At 38.6% G+C, this 19,166-nt stretch overlaps 1 protein-coding gene across 1 annotated transcript in view; it reads left to right on the top strand.

Annotated features, from left to right (window-relative positions):
* VCPIP1 (valosin containing protein interacting protein 1) overlaps positions 1–19,166 on the top strand; it is a 35,819-nt gene that overhangs the window by 7,748 nt on the left and 8,905 nt on the right. Inside the window, exon 2 of the mRNA XM_003355045.4 lies at positions 10,144–10,230. Within this exon, the coding sequence (XP_003355093.2) occupies positions 10,144–10,230 (87 nt within the window). The remainder of the gene's footprint in view (positions 1–10,143; positions 10,231–19,166) is intronic.

Consider the following 19,166-nt stretch of genomic DNA (forward strand, 5'->3'; position numbering starts at 1 on the left):
TAATATAAATTTTAAAATTACACAGTAGTTTATAATTTCATAGTACCTATTGTTGTTGTAACTGCCTGTGATTTTCCAAATCACACATAATGTTCAAACATTTATTTTTTTTTTGCCAAGCCACAGCATACAGAAGTTCCTGGGCCAGGGATCGAATCTGTGCCACAGCAGCAACCTGAACCACTGCAGTGACAACGCCGCATACCTAACTTGCTGTAGCACAGAGGAACTCCTCAAACACTTATTTTTAAGATGACATGGGGAGTTCCTTCTGTGGAGCAGTGGGTTAAGAATCCAACTGCATCGGCTTGGGTTGCTCTGGAAGCTCAGGTTTGGTGCCTGGCCCAGTGCAGTGGGTTAAAGTCTCTCGGATTCAGTCCCTGGCCCGATAACTTCCATATGCTGTGGGTGCAGCCATTAAAAGAAGAAAAAAAGATGACATGGGATTATGGGATCTGAATATCATAATTGCATCTTAATTTTTTTCTTCAAATCCTGGGTGAAGGACAGTTTCAAATCTAGATAATACTTAATGCATCTATTATTCTTAATGTACTATCTGATTACCCTTCTAATGATCTCTAAATGACATATTTCTAATGGAAGCGCAGTCATAAAGTTGAATTAAAAAAGAATGCATATAGGTGTATCTTAAGATAAATGTATATGCAATCTTCTCAGCCATAAAAAAGAACAAAATAATGCCCTTTGCGGTAACATGGATGCAATTAGAGATTCTTATACTAAGTGAAGTAAGAAAGAGAAAGATAAATACCATATGCTTTCACTTACATGTGGAATCTAAAATATGGCACTTGGAGTTCCCATTGTGGTTCAGTGATAACGAACCCGACTAGTATCCATGAGGACACTGGTTTGATCCCTGGCCCTGCTCAGTGGATTAAGGATCTGGCATTGCCATGAGCTGTGGTATAGGCTAGCAGCTGCAGCTTCATTTGACCCCTAGCCTGGGAACTTGCATATGCCACAGGTGCAGCCCTCAATATATATATATTTTTATATATGGCACAAATGAAGCTATAAAAACAAAAACAGACTCAAAGCATAGAGAACAGACTTGTGGTTGCCAAGGGGGAATGGGGAGAGAATGGGATGGACTGGGAGCTTGGGGTAGTTTGATGTAAACTATTACATTTAGGATGGATAACAAATAAGGTCGTACTGTACAGCGCAGGGAGCTATATCCTATCTCTTGGGATAGAACATGATGGAAGATAGTATAAGAAAAAGAATATATGTGTGTGTATGACTGGGTCACTATGCTATAGAGCAGAAATTGGCCCAACATTGTAAATCAACTATAATAACAAAAATGTCAAGTTGTTTAAAAAGATAAATGTATGTTATAAATGGTGATTTTTATACTCTCATACCTTGAAGATTAGGTTAAGCGCTGATTCTGTTACTTTTTTTCTTTATATTTTTTCCTTTATAAGATAATATTATTTCTAGAAAAATAAAGAACTCAAGTCGGAGTTCCCGTCGTGGCGCAGTGGTTAACGAATCCAACTAGGAACCATGAGGTTGCGGGTTCGGTCCCTGCCTTTGCTCAGTGGGTTAATGATCCAGCGTTGCCGTGAGCTGTGGTGTAGGTTGCAGACTCAGCTTGGATCCCGCGTTTCTGTGGCTCTGGTGTAGGCCGGTGGCTACAGCTCCAATTGGACCCCTAGCCTGGGAATCTCCACATGCCGTGGGAAAAAATAATAAAAATAAAAAAAAAATAACTCAAGTATGTATAAAGTAGAATACAATAATTCTCTTTAACATTTGCACTCCCCAGGGAGAATCTGACTCTCTGTGTGTGTGTGTGTGTGTACACATTTATACACAGTTTCGTTTTGTGTACGTGTGTGTATGATAAATACATCTTTTAAAACTGATGATATCACTAATCAATACTTAAGGGACTGAGTATGAAGAGAGAAATAAGACTGCTTTCTTTTATTTTTTTCTATTTCCCAGACTCATCCATTTTTTTTTAACAAAAATGTTTTTATTACAGTATAGTTGATTTACAGTGTTGTGCCAATTTCTGCTGTACAGCAAAGTAACCTAGTCATACATATACATACATTCTTTTTCTCAAATTATCTTCCATTATGTTCTGTCACAAGAGATTGGATATAGTTCCCTGTGCTATACAGTAGAACCTAGCAAATGTAATGGTTTGCATCTATTAACTTCAAACTCCCATACCATCGCATTCCCTCCTCCTCCCGCTTGGCAACCAGAAGTCTGTTTTCCAAGGTATGCTTTTCTTAGAAATGTTTTTGACTGTTAATAAGGTAGATACATTTTTAGGTGAGAGGATCTATAGGAAGAGTGGAGAAATGGCAACAATTTTTTTTTCTTTTTTTTTTTTTTTTTTTTTTTACCAGTGAATACCTTTAGGATTCTTTCTAGTAGAAACAGCTCCATGTTCGTAGTTTAAATTTTCATTTTCATCAGTTTATTTTAAGGTCATAGGTACTTGAGTTAAGAGTAGATTTTACGTATTTTGGGGGAGTTAATAATAGATTTCATATAGAAGTTAGATTTTAAAATTGACTTGCTTGCTTCATAAATTATAAAGCAAAAACTTCAAATTCCTCTATAAATATCTAAAGTTAGAAAATTGGAATGATGACCTTTTAACCCGATGATTTTATTAGTAGTAAAAATTGGAAAAACATAATGAAAATATTTACTTTTAACATACTTTAAAAAAATTAGATGTTCCCATCATGGCTCAGCAGTAACAAACCTGATTAGTATCCATGAGGACACGGCTTCAATCCCTGGCCTCTCTCAGTGGGTTAAGGATCTGATGTTGCTGTGAGCCATGGTGTAGGTCACAGATGAGGCTCAGATCTGGTGTTGCTGTGACTGTGGTATAGGCCAGCGGCTGCAGCTCCAATTTGACCCTTAGCCTAGGACCTTCTACAGACTGTGTGTGCCCACCCCCCCAAAAAAAAATTACTTCTTATTAAAGAGGAAAAAAAACAGATAACCAAAAAAAAATCTGTAATATCATTGCCATGTATAATAGCTACCATTCAGGTGTGAGAACTGATTTGAGGAAGACAGGGTGTGAACAGAGGTTATCTATGATGATGATGGTCTAAATTTTTTTCTACATTTATTACACACACATAGTATGTTCAACATAAGCATTTTATTGTTGTACTGTGAAGAAACAGTTGAGGAGTTCCCATCGTGGCTCAGTGGTTAACGAACCCGACTAGTAACCATGAGGTTGCAAGTTCAATCCCTCTCCTCAATCAAGTGGGTTAAGGATCCGGCGTTGCCATGAGCTGTGGTATAGGTTGCAGATGCGCCTCAGATCCTACATTGCTGTGGCTCTGGCGTAGGCCGGCGGCTACAGCTCCGATTTGACCCCTAGCCTGGGAACCTCCATATGCCGTGCGTGCGGTCCTCAAAAGACAAAGGACAAAAAAAAAAAAAGAAAGAAACAGTTGAATTATAAGGTAAAATGAATTGGAGACTAACAGGAAAATATGAATTAATATTTGCTAGATGCTTTGCCAAACTAGAACTATTCTCTAAGAATTTACTTTCCAATGAAATGGTAGAAAAGTAAATTCCTCCCACCCCACCCCCCTTTCAAATACAAGTTGTTTTAATGGCTGCATTTGCAGCATATGGAATTTTCCAAACTAGGGTTGAATCAGAGTTGCAGCTGCCAACCTACACCAAAGCCATAGCAGTGCTGGATTCAAGCCACATCTGTGACCTATGCCGAAGATTGTAGCAATACTGGATCCTTAACCCCCTGAATGAGGCCAGGCTTGAATCTGCATTCTCAGAGAGACAATGTCAGATCCTTATTCTGCTGAGCCACAACAGAAACTCCTCAAATGCAGTATTATTAACTACAGTCACAATGTTGTACATGACATCCCCATGACTTATTTATTTTATAATTGAAAATTTGTACCTAAAAGTCTTCACCTTTGTTTTTTGCAATGATTTTGTTTTATTAGATTCATGAAAAGGTATAGATTTTACCATTAGTTAACATTTTATCCGTAAAACATTAAATTACGGGTATCATTGTACTGTTTGTTAACTTTTTTTTTTTTTTTTTTTTTTTTTTTTTTGTCCTTTGTCTTTTTAGGGCTGCACCTGCAGCATATGGAGGTTCCTAGGCTAGGGGTCGAATTGGAGCTGCAGTCAATGGGCTATGCCACAGCCACAGCAACCTGGGACCTGAGCTGCATCTGCAACCTACACCACAGCTCACAGCAGCACTGGATCCTTAACCCACTGAGCAAGGCCAAGGATCGAACCCGCATTGTCATGGATACTAGTCAGGTTCATTAACCAGTAAGTGATGGGAATTCCTCAGTTAAGTTTTTCATAGACTTCTTTCAGGCATTATTAAAAGAAAAACACCTCATTTATGCTATCCATTGATTCATGAATGCTTAGTGCTGCGGTCTGTCCAGCACTCTGCCAGGCCCTGGGAGTGGAATGTCAAACAGGCCACTGACCTCTTCCTGACTCTGAAAAGCTTCTGGTCTAGAAGGGGAAACAAAAGTAAACTAAGTTAACCTGTAGTGTGATAAGGGCTGTGGTATTCCCAGGCACAGGAGCAGCAGGGGCGGTACCTTCCTAACCACTCCTGAAGACTCCTAGAAGTGACACCTAAATTGAATTCTAAAGAATACGTAGCAGTTATTGGCCTTTGGAGAATGGTGGCAGTTTGGTTGTGTTGCTTTGTAGAAAGGCAAGTTTGGATATGGTAAGAGATGAGAGGTAGGAGAGAGGTCAAGGAATCTTAGGGTGCCTTGAAAAAGGAGCTTAGACTTTTTGGTTTGGGGGAACCATTAAAGGTTTAACTCTAAAGGCTATGGAGGAGGGATTTGGGGAGAACAAGTTTAGAGGGAAAACCAGTAATGAGGCGATGGTAGTAATTCAGGCAGGAGATGGGCCTGAACCAGAGTAGTTGTAGAAGAGATGGAGAGAAATGCAGCGGAGGGCCATCTGAGACTGATAGGGGACCTGTGCAGTGTCACAAGCCCTGCTTTCTGATCTCCAGTCCCTTTCCTTGGTTCTATTATCAACAAACATAACTTCAGTGGAAGTATGTATATACCAAAGGAAATAATTGGCCCATTTTTTTTCTTCCAACCAGTTGTTGATCCCATGGATATCTATACAAAAAGTATGGCTAAGAGTTCCCTGACAGCCTAGTGGGTTAAGGACCTGATGTGGTCACTACTGTGGCCAGGGTTTGATTCCTGGTTCGGAAACTCCTTGCATGTCTTGGTTGTGGCCAAAAAATAAGAAGAAGAAAGAAAAAGAGTGGATAATTCTGCCAAATTTGTTATAACATGATTTGATCTCTAGTAGAGGTTTAGTGTCAGTGGAAAAGGGTATAAGCTGTGGAAGATACACAGGATTCAAATCCAGGCTTTGCCATTTACTAGCTATTTGGTCTTGAGAGAATTGTTTAAACTCTCTGGGCTTTTTTCCTTTTCTGCAAAATAGGGCTCAGCTGTGAGGAGTAATTGAAACTATAAAATGCCTGCTCAGAGCTGGGTAGATAATAGAGATTTAGATGGTTATCTATCCCTTAAGGCAATAGAGCATAGATACTCACTCAATGAGGTCATACAGGTCTGAAGAGGGCAAAAATTAGTTCTTGGGGGAAGGTAAACTAAATCTTCCTCTATTTAATGAATCAAGTGCAGATATACATATATAGTACATAAACAGATAAACACTATATCTGTATTATTCAAATGTCATGGGGGAGGCAGATTAGGAAAATAATGCTTAAAAGGAATCCTTAGGAGGAGATGATGAAAACAAGATTGATACACACTTCGAGTTCTTACTTTTTGGAGTTATGCCTGCTTAAATAATGAATAGTCAGGTATGTGAAGTACTAAGAAACGTTTTTCTTACTAATATTTAGGTGGTCAGTTCTGAGGAGTTTACTATTTTTGCACCGGTTTTAGATTTTGACCCAAAAAATTAAGTGTTACTGTATAATTTTTTTATATTCTAGAGTATTTGATAAATAATATCCTAGTGTATTTCACTAAATACTAAGTACATTTATTTATTTATTTATTTTGTCTTTTTGCTATTTCTTTGGGCCGCTCCCGCGGCATATGGAGGTTCCCAGGCTAGGGGTCCAGTCGGAGCTGTAGCCACTGGCCTACTCCAGAGCCACAGCAACGCGGGATCCGAGCCGCGTCTGCAACCTTCATCACAGCTCACGGCAACACTGGATCGTCAACCCACTGAGCAAGGGCAGGGACCGAACCCGCAACCTCATGGTTCCTAGTCAGATTCGTTAACCACTGCGCCACGATGGGAACTCCCTAAGTACATTTAATACAACATTGATAATAACCAAATGAAAGGTTATCACTGTAGACATAATTTATCCAAATAAAGTTTAATGATAAATTCAATGATCAAAACTTCTACCAGAAGTTACTAAATTCTATACTTAGGGGTTCTTATATTCAAATTTTGAAATTTAACCTCTGTGTCTACCCTTAAATATTGCCATTTTCTAGTAGTACTGTATCATTAGTGAGTGAAATGTTTATGTGGAAGTGTGTTCTGGTTAACTGAAACTTTAAGTGCCCAGGCTTTTTATATCTATATACTTTAAACTGATACACTGAGCAACTTCAGCCAACTGCCATGCAGATTCCTATTCCTGTTTATGGAAGTGGGAGGGGTTAGAGCTCTGAGAGATTGTAGGTACATAGCAATTAATTCACATCATCAGTAACCTCTGTTCAAAGCTCAGGTCTAACATACAGTCTTTTAGCAGGAAAGATAAACATTAACCTTTCTTTGTTAAAATTAAAAAATTCTGATTATAAAAGTAGTACATATACATTATCAGATGAGAAAATAATGAAAATGTAAAGAAACAAAAATAAGTATTTCACAAACCAAAAATAAATTTTGTGTTCCTTCCATTCTTTATTAACTTCTTAAACAGTGATTATCATTCTTTTTATTTGAAACTTCCTATTGATGATAGGCACTGTCAAAGGAAGTTCTTGAAAAAAAATGGTGGTTTGCTTGTGGCTATTTTGTGGACTTCTAATGTTTATTCTAAATCTTGTCAACAGGTCATTTCCCCCCCTACATTTCTATTTTAAAAAGTCAATTTTGGGAGTTCCCGTCATGGCACAATGGAAACGAATCCTACTAGGAACCGTGAGGTTGTGGGTTTGATCCCTGGCCTTGCTCAGTGGGTTAAGGATCTGGCATTGCTGTGAGCTGTGGTGTAGGCCTGTAGCTGTAGCTCCAATTAGACCCCTAGCCTGGGAAAGTCAACTTTGAAACAAGATACAACATTAATTACTTACATTCAATCTACCTATTTAATTTTTCTCCCTAGCCATTTCCATGTGTTTTTATTAGTTTTAACATAAATAGAGAATATATTCTTATATTCTACTTAAAAAACATAAAAATCTTTCTATAACCTTTTCTGTTGTTCTAGTCCAGGGTTGAAAACTAGTTTACTTTGAACTGGATTGAGTCTTCATAAATATTTTGTTTAATATGCCCGGTATTGGCTCGTGTAGTTTTATTTATTTACTTTTTTAATAATGATTTTTATTTTTTTCCGTTATAGCTGGTGTTCTGTCAGTTTTCTGCTGTACAGCACAGTGATCCAGCTACGTATACATGCACACATTCTTTTTTTCTCACATTATCATACTCTATCATAAGTGACTAGATATAGTTCCCAGTGCTATATAGCAGGATCTCATTGCTTATCCATTCCAAAGGCAATAGTTTGCATTTATTAACCTCAAATTCCAAAATCATTACTAAAAAAAATCATTATGGGAGTTCCCGTCGTGGCTCAGTGGTTAGCGAATCTGACTAGGAACCATGAGGTTGTAGGTTTGATCCCTGGCCTCGCTTAGTGGGTTAAGGATCCAGCGTTGCCATGAGCTGTGGTGTAGGTCACAGACGCATCTCGGATCCCGCATTGCTGTGTCTCTGGCATAGGCCACTGGCTACAGCTCCAATTGGACCCCTAACCTGGGAACCTCCCTCCATATGCCACAGGTGCAGCCCTAGAAAAGACAAAAAGACCAAAAAACAAAAACAAAACCATTATTAAAAACAAACAAACAAATTCCCAATCCATCCCACTCCCTCCCGCTCTCCCTTGGCAACCACAAGTGTGTTCTCCGTGTCCATGAGTTTCTTCTCTGTGGAAAGGTTCATTTGTGCCATATATTAGATTCTAGATATAAATGATGTCATAATCTATTTGTCTTTCTCTTTCTGACTTACTTCACTTAGTGTGAGAGTCTCTAGTTCCATCCATGTTGCTGTAAATGGCATTATTTTGTTCTTTTTTATGGCCGAGTAGTATTGCATTGTGTATATATATAGCACATCTTCTTAATCCATTCATCTGTCACTGGACATTTAAGTTGTTTCCGTGTCTTGGCTATTGTGAATGATGCTTCAGTGAACATGTGGGTGCATGTGTCTTTTTCTTTTTTCTTTTTTTTTTTTTTTTTTTGTCTTTTGTCTTTTTGTTGTTGTTGTTGTTGTTGCTATTTCTTGGGCCGCTCCCGCGGCATATGGAGGTTCCCAAGGCTAGGGGTCGAATCGGAGCTGCAGCCACCAGCCTACGCCAGAGCCACAGCAACGCGGGATCCGAGCCGCGTCTGCAACCTACACCACAGCTCACGGCAACGCCGGATCGTTAACCCACTGAGCAAGGGCAGGGACCGAACCCACAACCTCATGGTTCCTAGTCGGATTCGTTAACCACTGCGCCACGACGGGAACTCCCATGTGTCTTTTTCAAGGAAAGTTTTGTCTGGGTATATGTCCAAGAGGGGGATTACTGGGTCATATGGTAGTTCTGTGTTTACTGAGGTACCTCCTTACTGTTTTCCATAGTGGTTGTACCAATTTACATTTCCACCAACAGTGCAGGAGGGTTCCCTTTTCTCCGCATCCTCTCTAGCATTTGTTCTTTGTGGACTTATTAATGAAGGCCATTCTGGTGTGAGGTGGTACCTCATAGTAGTTTTGATTTGCATTTCTCTAATAATCAGTGATGTTGAGCATTTTTTCATGTGCTTGTTGGCCATCTGTATATCTTCTTTGGAGAAATGTCAATTCAGGTCTTTTGCCCATTTTTCAGTTGGATTGTTGGCTTTTTTGTTGTTGGGTTATATAAATTATAATTTTAGAGATTAAGCCCTTGTCAGCTGCATCATTTGAAACTATTTTCTCCCATTTTGTAAGTTGTCTTTTTGTTTTTTTTATTGTTTCCTTTGCTGTGCAAAAGCTTGTCAGTTTGATTAGGCCCCATTGGTTTATTTTTTTGCTTTTATTTCTGTTGCTTCGGGAGACTGACCTGAGAAAACATTTGTAAGGCTGATATCAGAAAATGTTTTGCCTATGTTCTCTTCTAGGAGTTTGCTGGTGTCTTGTCTTATATTTAAGTCTTTAAACCATTTTGAGTTTTTTTTGGTGCAGATTCATGCAGTTTTAAAGACATTTTTTTAATTAGTTCTTAGTTTAAAAATTGGGGAGTTCCCATTGTGGCTCAGTGGGTTAAGAACCTGACTAGTATCCATGAGGATGCAAGTTCAGTCCCTGGCCTCTCTCAGTGGGTTAAGGATCTGGTGTTACCACAAGTGCAGCATAGGTCACAGATGTGGCTCAGATCTGGCATGGCTGTGGCTATGGCTGTGGCATAGGTTGGCAGCTGCAGCTCTAATTCAACCCCTAGCCTGGGAACTTCCATATGCTGCAGGTGTGGTCCTAAAAAGAAAAAAGAAAAAAAAAAATGGGAGAATTGACATTAAAAACCTGGGTTTCTGCTTCTCTTGAAATCCCGTTTGGTCTTGAAACATGGGGGCTATACTCTTCTATGACAGCACCTGGCAATGGTGACTCCCTTTAGATGGGCCATGCATTTTCTTGTGTGCTGTAGTTCCTCATTCCATATCACTCCCTATAGGTTGTATTATACCAGACTGCATCATTCACTTAGGAGATCTGCTTTACAGTCTCTCTGGAGGCTAGTCTGTATTAAAGCAAGCCTAGGTTGAACTCTCTTATTTGCTGCTAATACTATTATCTGTTTTTATTTTACAGGAGAAGATGTATGGTCTTATGCAAAGGGGCTTCCGCACATGTTCCAGCAGGGTGGTGTATTCTACAATATTATGAAGAAAACCATGGGTATAGTTACTTTCTGATTTTATTATTAGATAGTCTCTCCACTCAAGATATTATATTAACAAAGTTCGGATGATATTCTTTTAAAACTATTTCCAATGTTAATTTTAGGTATATATCCTTCTTTACCAATCTGCTTAGTTAAAATGGATTATCGTCCTGATATAGTTGGCTGTGTTTTCTGCTATAGTATTACTGAAAATCTCCTATCACTTCCTTTCTCCTATTTTCTCATTTAAAAATATATATATGGAAAGTTCCCTTGTGGTGCAGCAGATTAAGGGTCTGGCATTGCTGCCACTGTGGCACAGGCCACAGCTGTGGTGAAGCTTTGATACCTGGTGTGAGAATTTCCACATGCCACGGGTGCAGGGAAAAAAAAAAAAAAAGCTGTGTATTTGATACATAGCTAAAGACAGATTGTGAAATTAGAGGCCAATTTGTAATGCTAATTTTGTCCCAGAACCAGGTAATGCATTGTTTTTGTTATTGTTGTGTTTTGACTATTACTACATATTCAGTGTTTTCTGGATTCTAGGAAACAGCTCACTTCACATTTAACTTCTTTTCACATTGTGTACACATTGTTTATAAAGATATGTGCAAGCTGGAGTTCCCGGTGTAGTACAGTGGAAACAAATCTGACTAGTAACCATGAGGTTTCAGGTTCAATCCCTGGCCTTGCTCAGTGGGTTGAGGATCCGGTGTTACCATGAGCTGTGGTGTAGGTCGCAGATGTGGCTCAGATCCCATGTTGCTGTGGCTATGTTGTAGGCTGGTAGCTGTAGCTCGAATTAGACCCCTAGCCTGGGAACCTCCATATGCCTCGGGTTCAGACCTAAAAAGACAAAAGACAGAAAAATAAATTAATTAATTAAAAATAAAAAATAAAGATATGTTCAAGTGTGTAATTATCTTCAGAGTTTTAAGGTCTTAGGTGAGAAGTTACCAGTATGTATGTTCAGACCCCATACATTTTTCAAAGATTTCATGTGATTGCATTTGGCCCCAGACACTATCATTCTTGCTTATCTCACTTTTTCACCTACTTGATCTCTGTAGACATTAAGTGCATAATCTCTCTTTTACATGTTTTTCTTTCTCATGCATTTTTTTTCTTTTATTAAAAAAAATCAAGGAGTTCCCGTTGTGGCTCAGTGGTTAACAAATCCGACTAGAAACCATGAGGTTGCGGGCTCGATCCCTGGCCTTGCTCATTGGGTTAAGGATCTGGTGTTGCTGTGAGCTGTGGTGTAGGTCACAGACATGGCTTGGATCCCCAGTTGCTATGGCTCTGGTGTAGGCCAGCGGCTGCAGCTCTGATTAGACCCCTAGCCTGGGAACCTCCATGTGCCGTGGGTGCAGCCCTAGAAAAGACAAAATGACAAAAAGACAAAAAAAAAAAAAAATCAAAACCAAAGAGTTCCCATTATATTTCAGCAGAAATTAATTTGGCTAGTATTCATGAGGATGTGGGTTCAATCCCTGGACTTGCTCAGTGGGTTAAGGATCTCTCATTGTTGAGAGCTGTGGTGTAGGTTGCAGACATGGCTCAGATCTGGCGTTACTGTGGCTCTGGTGTCGGCCGGCACTTGCAGCTCCAATTCAACCCCTAGCCTGGAAACTTCCATATGCCACAAGTACAGCCCTAAAAAAGGCAAAAAACAAAAAACAAAAAAAAAAACAAAACCTCACAACTCAACTTGATTCTTGTAGAGATATTAAAACATATAAAAGTACCAAGAATAATGTAATGAACCTCTATTTACCTACTACCCAGGTTCAATAATTATTAGTGTATTTCTACCCACCCCCCTTCAGATGGAGTATTTTAAAATAAATCTTAGATATAATTTCATCCGCAAGTACTTTAGTATATATTTCTAAAAGTAAGAACTCTGTTCTTTTTTTAAAATAACCATAATACAATACCATTATCACATGTAAAAAGTTTGAATAATAATTTTTAAAATATTGCAAAGTATCTAGTAACTGTTCAAATTTCCTTGACTTTTGATTGCCTCAAAAAAATTTTTTTTGATTTATTCAGTCAGAGACCAAAGAATGATCAGCTGGCCAGTTGGCTTGCTTCTTTCTTTCCTTCCCTTCCTAAGTTAGGATTATCGAAGCATAATTTGCATATAGTAAAATTCTCCTTTTTTAGGTATACAGGTTGGTGAATTTTGACGCATATTTACAGTCATGTAATCACTACCACAATCAAGAAATAGAATATTTTCATCCTTCCAAAAGTTGTCTTGTGCCCCCTTCTAGTTAATCCCTTACCTCTACCCCCAGGCCCTGGCAACCACTGATTTGATTTCTTTCCCTATGTTTTCCTTTATGATATGACCTTATAAAGGGAACCATATAGTTTAACCTTTTGTGCCTAGCTTCTCTGATTGAGCACATGACTGCTTGTGGGCCAAATCAGGCTCACTGCCTGTAGTTTAGGGTTTTATCAGAACAGTGCCACTCATGGATTACACATTATCTGTGGCTGCTTTTGGAGAGCAATGGCAGAATTGAATAGTTGTGACAGAGACTATATGGTCTGCAAAATGTAAAGTACCTAGCATATTGCCCTTTTACAGAAAAATTTTGTCAATTTCTGCTTTAGCTAAATGCTTTTGAAATTCATCTTTCTGGTTGCATGCATTAGTAGTTTATTCGTTTTTTTTATTGCTGAATAGTATTCCATTGTATGGATTCACATTTTTTAAATTCCACAATCAATTAAAGGACATTAAATTTGTTTTTAGTTTTTGGCTATTATGAATAAAGCCACTAAAAACATTTGTGTACAGGTCCTTGTGTGGACATAATTTCACTTCTCTGGTAAATAAATACCTAGGAGTGGGATTGTTGAGTCATGTGCCAACTAAGTATATGCTCATCTTTATAAGAAACCATTTCCTCAAGTGGCTGGACCATTTTGTATATACCTCTGGCATGTAGTAGTATCAGTTTTTGTTTTTACAACCTTTCTGATATTAATATTACTATCTCATAGTGGTTTTAATTTTCATTCCTCTAACAATGGATGATGTTGAGCATCTTTTCATGTGCTTATTTGCTATCTTATTTTATTTTTTGACCCATTTTTAAATTGGTTTGAGGAGTTCCTGTCATGGCTCAGTGGAAATGAACCTGACTAGTATCCCTGAGGACACAGGTTCAATCCCTAGCCTCACTCAGTGGGTTAAGGATCTGGTGTTGCCATGAGCTGTGGTGTAGGTTGCAAATGCGGCTGAGATCTGGCGCTGCTGTGACTGGTGTAGGACAGCAGCTGTAGCTCCGATTAGACCCTTAGCCTGGGAACCTCCATGTGCTGTGGATATGGCCCTAATAATTAAATTGGTTTGAATTTTTTTAAATTGAGTTTTGACAGTTCTTTATATTTTCTGGGCAAACACATCACTTGTCAGGCAAGTGTCTTGCACATATTTTCTCCCAGTTTGTAACTTGTCTTTTCATTCTCTCCACGTTATCTTTTGAAGACCAGAGATTTCTAATTTTGATAACCAATTTAAGTCTTTTCTTTTATGATTCACACTTTTTGTATGTTATCCAAGAAATCTTTGCCTAGTCCAAAGTAACAAAAAATTTTTTTCTGTGTTTTTTTTCTAGGAGTTTTATGGTGTTAGGTTTTATATTTAGGTGTATGATCCATTTTGAGGGTTTTTTGGTGTTTTTTGTTTGTTTGTTTTTTTGTTTGTTTGTTTTTTGTCTTTTTGCCTTTTCTAGGGCCACTGCCAAGGCATATGGAGGTTCCCAGGCTAGGGGTCTAATCAGAGCTGTAGCCGCTGGCCTATGCCACAGCCACAGCAATGCCAGATCCGATCTGCGTCTGCGACCTACACCACAGCTCATGGCAATGTTGGATCCTTAACCCACTGAGCAAGGCCAGGGATCAAACCCACAACTTCATGGCTCCTAGTCAGATTCATTAACCACTGAGCCACGACGGGAACTCCGAGTTTTTTTTTTATATGTTGTAAGGTATGAGTCAAGGTTTATTTTTTTTTTTTTTAATGTGTGTGCATGGATATCCAATTGTGCCAGCACCATTTGTTGGAAAAGCTATACTTTTTCATTGAATTACTTTGGCACCTTTATCAAAAATCAATTGACCATGAATTATATACTTGAAGAAAAGACTTATATCTAGGAGTTCTCATGGTGCAGCAGGCTCAGCAGCATCTTGGGGGTGGTGGGACACAGGTTTGATCCCCAGACTGCTATGGTGGGTTTAGGATCTTGTGTTGCCACAGCTGCGGCTTAAGTTGCAACTACGGCTCAGATCTGATCCCTGGCCTGGGAACTCCATATGCCGTGGGGTAGCCATAAAAGAAAAAAAAAAAAAAGTGAATTATATGCAGAATATACATCAGTATGGTTATTTTTAAAAAATCAGTTGACCCTATTCACGTGGGTCTTTCTAGAATCTCTTTTCTGTGTTATTGATCTATATGTCTTTTTACCATTGCCACAGTGTTTTTTTTCTGTGTGGGGGTTTTTTGTTTGTTTTGTTTTTTTGCTTTCAAGGGCCACACCTCCTGCATATGGAAATTCCCAGAGTAGAGATTAAATCAGAGCTGCAGCTGCTGGCCTACACCACAGCCATAGCAGTGTGGGATCCAAGCCACATCTTTGACCTATACCACAGCTCATGACAGTGCCGAATCTTTAACCCATGGAGCAAGGCCAGGGACTGAACCCTCTTCCTCATGGACACTAGTCAGTTTGGTTACTGTTGAGCCACAATGGAACTCTGTCCACTTTTACTCTTTTTCAAAATTGTTTTGGGTATTCTAGGTACTTTGCTTATCCAGATAAATTTTAGAATCAACTTGTCAATTTCTCCAACAAGTCTGCTGGAATTTTTATTGTCATTGTGTTGAATATGTAGAACAAAGTAAGGACAATTGATATTTTGACAACATCAAATCTCTGATTAATGAAAATGTTATTTCATTTATATAAGTCTTCTTTAATTTTACTCATCAAAATTTTATAATTTTTAGGGAGTTCCTCTTGTGGCCCAATGGTAACGAACCTGATTAGTATCCATGAGGATTCGGGTTCAATCCCTGGCCTCGCTCAGTGGGTTAAGGATCCTTAAGGATCCCACATTGCCGCGAGCTGGGTCTGGCGTTGCTGTGGCTGTGGTGTAGGCCAGCAGCTGCAGCTCCAGTTAGATTCCTAGCTTGGGAACTACCATATGCCATTGCTGCAGCCCTAAAAAGACCAAAAAAAATTTTTTTAATGATTTTTAGCATGTAATTCTTGCACATCCAGTTAGATTTATTTGTACCTAATATTTCATGTTTTGGGGATGCTATTGTAAAATATGCTTTTTAAAAAATTTCAGTTTCCTGTTGCTCGTTGCCAGTGCATGGAAATAAGATTGGTTTTTATGCATTAACCCTGTATCCTGTGAACTGGCTAAACACATGTTAAGTTCTAGTAGCTTTTTAGCAGATTCTTTGGGATTGTCTATGTAGATCATCATGTTTTTTGCAAATAAGAGACTGTTTAATTTCTTCCGTGTCAATCTATATACGTTTCATTTCTTTCCTCTTGCTTTATTGTACTGAATATAAATTCATTGTTGAATAGATATTGTGAGTAGACATTCTTGGAGTTCCCGTGGTGGCTTAGCAGTTAACGAACCTGACTAGCATCCATCAGGACATGGGTTTGATCCCTGGCCTTGCTCAATGGGTTAAGGATCCAGTGTTGCTGTGAGCTGTGATATAGGTCGCAGACACAGCTCGGATCCTGCATTGCTGTGGCTGTGGTGTAGGCTGGTGGCTATGGCTCTGATTGGACCTCTCGCCTAGGAACCTCCATACGCCATGGGTGCAGCCCTAAAAAGCCAAAAAAGAAAAAAGGTTGAGAGTAGACATTCTTGCCTTATTCCTGGCCTAGGGGGGAAAACATATTAAACCTATAGATTTTTCAGAAATTCCCTTAACCTGGTTGAGGACATTCCCTTCTATTACTAGTTTTTTGATGGCTTTATAGTATTGCGAATGGATATTGAATTTTATCAGGTTCTCTTTTCCTGCATTTCTTGAAATGATCTTATAAGGTTTTTTCTCTTTAGTTGATAGCGTGAGTTACATCTATTGATTTTAAAATGTTTAAACATCACCTGCTAGATTCTAATTACTAGTATTTGTTGAGTGCTTTTGAGAACGTATTCATGAGGCATAATGGTATTCAGTTTTCTTGTAATGACTATTTGATCAGAGTAATGTTGGCTTCATAAAATAGAGTCGGGAAGCATTCATTCTTCTATTTTCTGGTAGATTTTGTAATAGCTTTTTTGTAGTGGGGGAACGAAGGGGAAAAAAATTAGCTTTATTGCTTTGCCAGGAAGGAGGCCACAGCAGGCCTTAAAGACTGTGCTCCCCTTTGAGAGATAATAGGAGGTGGTCTTACAGTTTTGGGGTGGAAAACAGGGTTGCAGATAAGAATCAGGGTAGAGATGCAAGCTTGCTGCTTTCTTCATAGCTGATGTTTAGTGGTCCCAGGACTGGTTCTGACAGTTCTTCTTTCTGGAATGAAGAATGCTCTGAAATAGCTTTGATGTTATTTCTTTCTTTGATATTTGGTAGGATTCATTAGTGAAGCTGTCTGGGCTTGGAGTTTTCTTTTTTGGATGGTTTTTAGCCATGAATTTAGAGTCCTCTTAACATTATCCTTTTCTTCTTGAGTAAGCTTTGTTAGTTTTGCTTTGCAAGAAATCTGTCCATTTCATCTAATGCCTGCAAAGGCTATACCTCTGTCATTTCTGATGTTGGCAGTTTGTGCCTTTCTTGTTTTGCTGAACAGCCTAGCTAATAGTTTTTTAGTTCTATTGATCTTTTAAAAACAAAACAAAACAAAAACAAAAACAAAAACCAGCTTTGGTTTCATAAGTTTTTCTCTGTTGTTTTCCTGATATCAGTTTCATTGGTTTCTGCTATTACTTTACTTTTTTCTTCCCTATGCTTGCTTTGGGTTTAATTTGTACTTTCTTTATAGTTTCATTAAGTAAAAGCTTAGATTATTGATTATAAATTTTTGTCTTTTTTTTTTGCTTTTGCTTTTTAGGGCTGCACCTGTGGCATATGGAAGTTCTCAAGCTATGGGTCAAATTAGAGCTACAGCTGCTGGCCTACACCACAGCCACAGCAACATGGAATCCAAGCCAAGTCTGCAACCTACACCACAGCCATGGCAATGCCAGATCCTTAACCCACTGAGCAAGCCAGGGATTGATTCCACATCTCATGGATCCTAGTTGGGTTCATTAACCACTGAGCCACAAAGATAACTCCCTTTTGCTTTCTAATATAAGCATTTAAAGCTATAAATTTCCCTGTGAGCATCCTCCTTCTTTTGCATCTTTTTTTTAACTTTCCATATTTTACTTCATTCTCCCTTCTGAAATACATTGATACTAGTTCATTGTTTTTTAAAGTTATTTAATTAGGATTGATTATAGGGCTCCCAGTAATTGGACTAAGTATTCACTGTCTTTCATAGAACTGGAAAATAACTTCCCTCAGTTTTTTGTGTGCGGGAGGGTTGTGGTAGAAGGTGTGCAGATGACTCTTTTGATTATTTTCTAAATAATTTTGTGTTTCTGGTTTGAAATTATTTTTAAAATGTTAGCTGTGATGCCAAGACAGTTTAATGGGAGAGAGAATAGTTTCTTTAGTAAATGATACTGGGACAATGGGGTATCTACATAGAAAAGAATAAAATTTGGAGTTCCCGTCGTGGCGCAGTGGTTAACGAATCCAACTAGGAACCATGAGGTTGCAGGTTCGGTCTCTGCCCTTGCTCAGTGGGTTAACGATCCAGCGTTGCTGTGAGCTGTGGTGTAGGTTGCAGACACGGCTCGGATCCTGCATTGCTGTGGCTCTGGGGTAAGCCGGTGGCTACAGCTCCGATTTGACCCCTGGCCTGGGAACCTCCATATGCCGCTGGAGCGGCCCAAGAAATAGCAAAAAGACAAAAAAAAAAAAGAATAAAATTTGACCTCTACCTTATGGTAGAGTAAAAAGACAAACAGTCCAATTTAAAAATGGGCAAAGGATCTGCATAGACATTATCCAAAGAAAATGTATAAATGTCAGTAAGCACATGAACCAATGCTCAACATCAATAACCATCTATAAAGGTGAATCAAAGCAAATATGAGATAGTACTTCATACTCATTGGTAGTAGGATGGCTAAAATCAAAAAGACAAATAATAAGAACTGTAGCAAGGAAACCCTTGTGGGAATGTAAATAGTGCAGCTGCTTGGAGAAAAAGTCTGGTAGTTCTTAAGAAGATTTAAGATTCAGTTACTATACAGCCCAGCAATTTCACTCTTAGGTGTATATCCAAGAGAAATGAAAACACGTCTACGTAAAACTTGTACACAAATGTTCATAATACCATTATTCATAATAGCAAAAGTGGAAACAATGCAGATGTCTGTCAACTGATTAGATAAATAAGATGTGATATATCCATACAATGGAATATTACTTGGCAATAAAATGGAGTGAAATACTGGTACAGACTATGTAATGGATAAACCTTGAAAATATTACACTACATGAAACAAGCCAAAAGCAAAAGACCATGTATTGTATGATTTAACTTACATGAAATGTCATATAGATGACAGAGTGGGCACACATCTAGAGAGACAGAGAGTGAATCAGGTTTGGGGGCAGTGGCGGGGAGGAAATGTGAGTGACTGCTAATGAGCTCAGAGCATCTGTTTGGGAGTGAAGGAGATGTTCTAAAATGATTGTGGTAGTGGTTGCACAGCTCTGAATATACTATAAAAAAGATTCAGCTATACACTTAAAATGGGCAAATTGTATGTGAATTATATCTTAATAGAGCCATTATATTTTTTAAATGTTAACCTGTGGTATTTCTTA

Source organism: Sus scrofa, chromosome 4 (genome assembly GCF_000003025.6).
Source record: "Sus scrofa isolate TJ Tabasco breed Duroc chromosome 4, Sscrofa11.1, whole genome shotgun sequence".
Taxonomy (NCBI): domain Eukaryota; kingdom Metazoa; phylum Chordata; class Mammalia; order Artiodactyla; family Suidae; genus Sus; species Sus scrofa.